This window comes from Nanorana parkeri, unplaced genomic scaffold (assembly GCF_000935625.1).
Source record: "Nanorana parkeri isolate BGI_ZX_2015 unplaced genomic scaffold, ASM93562v1 scaffold2660, whole genome shotgun sequence".
Classification (NCBI taxonomy): Eukaryota; Metazoa; Chordata; class Amphibia; order Anura; family Dicroglossidae; genus Nanorana; species Nanorana parkeri.
The window spans coordinates 100,783-103,195 of record NW_017308928.1 but is presented as its reverse complement, the minus strand read 5'-3'; the positions used below and the strand labels follow the sequence as shown (position 1 = coordinate 103,195).

At 56.3% G+C, this 2,413-nt stretch overlaps 1 protein-coding gene across 1 annotated transcript in view; it reads right to left on the bottom strand.

Moving 5' to 3' along the window:
• Window positions 1-2,413, bottom strand: part of RBCK1 (RANBP2-type and C3HC4-type zinc finger containing 1) — a 36,275-nt gene that overhangs the window by 7,103 nt on the left and 26,759 nt on the right. The window contains exons 8-9 of the mRNA XM_018573986.1: window positions 1,724-1,884; window positions 236-284 (exon numbers count right to left, since the gene is read on the bottom strand). Of these exons, the coding sequence (XP_018429488.1) occupies window positions 236-284; window positions 1,724-1,884 (210 nt within the window). The remainder of the gene's footprint in view (window positions 1-235; window positions 285-1,723; window positions 1,885-2,413) is intronic.

Below are 2,413 nucleotides of genomic sequence, written 5' to 3'. Positions count from 1 at the left end.
TATATATATATAGAAAGGATGCCAGGGGTCAGAGGTCACCTGTCCTGGGGTCAGAGGTCACCTGTCCTGCCAACCGCCTGAGCTCCTAGACCAGGGGAGGGGGAAACTCCGGCCCCGAGACTACAACTCCCATGAGGCATTGCAAGATTCTCGCAGCCACAGGCACGGCTTCCAGAGACAGATGCATGATGGGATCTGAAGTTTCACCCCAGCTGGAGGGCCAGAGTTTGCCTACCCTCGTCTTAGGCTGTCTCCCAGCTCCGGAGTGAGACACCCTCATGGTCCTGTAGTTCAGGAATGTAGCCACCGTCAGGGCTCTGTTATCTCTCTGCCAATCAGCGACCCTCCTGAACAGTCTCCGGAGCTCATTCTCCATTGACCCTCTGCACTGGCACTGGTCATGTGACCAACGCCATGGCACTAGTCATGTGACCATGCTGCAGGAAGAACCAGGAAGCCCTTTTGTAGCCTCTTTTATTAACTTCTAATGTATATATGTACCAGGGACGCACCGATACCGGCATCCTGAGGTACCGTGGGCCCAGGTCATGAGGAAGCCGGGCGGCGGGTCATGATTGCCTGGGAAGCCGGCGCTCTATTGAAACACCGGCTTCGCGCTCCCTCGCGGCAATCAATGATTGGTCAGGAAGCCAGGCTCCCTCGCGGTGTCGCTTAGGCAGCTTCCTAGCCAATCAGGAAGCCGGGAGAAGGGTCATGACATGTCGCCCACCTTCCTCATTGGTCAAGCACCCAAATGCTCCGATACTTACCCCCGATACCAGTACTTCTGGTCAGAGGGAGATCTCCCTCTGACCGGCAGTGCCGAGGGAGCATGGAGCCGGCTTCTTTTCCAATCAGTAAGCGGGAGGTGGGCTATAACCTACCTCCAAGCTTCCTGATTGTCTAGGAAGCCGGCTTCACTTGTTGCTGGGCAGCGTGGCTTCCTGACCAATCAGGGAGGCGGGTCATGACGTACTGCCTGGCTTCCTAGCAACAAGTGAAGCCGGCTTCCTTACCAATCAGGAAGCCAGGCAGTACGTCATGACCCACCTCCCGGCTTCCTGATTGGTGAGGAAGCCAAGTTGCCTAGCCACAAGTGAAGCCGGCTTCCTAGCCAATCAGGTAGCCGGGATGCGGGTCATGACCTACCGCCCGGCATGCTGATTGGTTAGCAAGCCGGCTTCACTTATTGCTGGGCAGCCCGGCTTCCTGACCAATCAGGAAGCTGGACGACACCTCATGACTCGCCACCCGGCTGCCTGATTGGTTCCGGAAGCGACGCTGCCTAGCAACAAGTGAAGCCGGTGTTCTCTCGCAAGAACACCAGCTTTACAGGCAGAAAGGAACCGCCCCGACTTCCTGATAATCGGGGCACAAAGCACCGCTACCCGTCATCGGCGCGTACCGGAAGAAAAAAAATATTGGTACTCGTACTCGATACCGAAAGACCGGCATCTGCGTCTCCCGATCATCAACGGGATTTCCTCCCGAAATGATATTTGTAAGTGCAGTAACATGGCAACAGCTGGTCTGGGCCTTCATTTTATCCTCGGTCATGAAAGGGTTAAATCATCCACCACTCTTGTACCCCTCAGGGATCATCCCCCCCACGGTGGACAGATCTCGGCCCCTGAGGGCCCGCTTCCATCCCCCGCTACGCGCTTCCATCCCCTGCTGGGCGGAGCATGTCGCCTGGAGGGGAAGGCGGGGCCCGGTGACTCACCTGCAGAAGCTGTGCAGACACTCGCGTAGCAGGACTCCGCCCCCCGCGGGCACCTCGGTGTAGCAGATGCGACATTCGATGGCCTCCTGGTTGGGGATGAGGACCTCGTTGTCCAGCTGGAGGAGGTACAGGAAGTTCTGCTGCCGCTCCTCCTCCTGAGCCTGAGAAGAGAACAGAAGAGAGTGAGGACGGACCGAGGGCCGGAGGACGATCGCCGTGGTGGTGGAGGCCGGACTGCGCCGGGACTGATGGAGGTGATGAGACGACACGCCATCAATGTGACTTTTCTTTTGTGTTACAGCCCCGCCCCCCCCCAAAGACAAACCGCAACGGGGGGCCCTGCGACACCGCGACAGAGGGAAGGAAGCCGCGGGGACACTCTGAGACCCCCGATGTCTCCATAAAGAGGACCTGTTATGTGTACTGGCTATCACATAGGGGGCTTGTTATCCACTTATGTGATAGCAATAAAGTTATGTGTAATATAAAAAAAAAAAGAAAAGTTTAACCCCTTGCTGACCGCGGTGTTTAGACCCCCCCTTCCTGTCCCGGCCATGTTTCAGTATTCAGCGCTGCGATACTTTGACTGACGTTTATTCCGTCATGCAACGCAATTAAATGAATGTTATACCATTTTTTGGGGGCACATAGAGCTTTCTTTTGGGGGTATTTAACCCCCCCCCCCCAAAA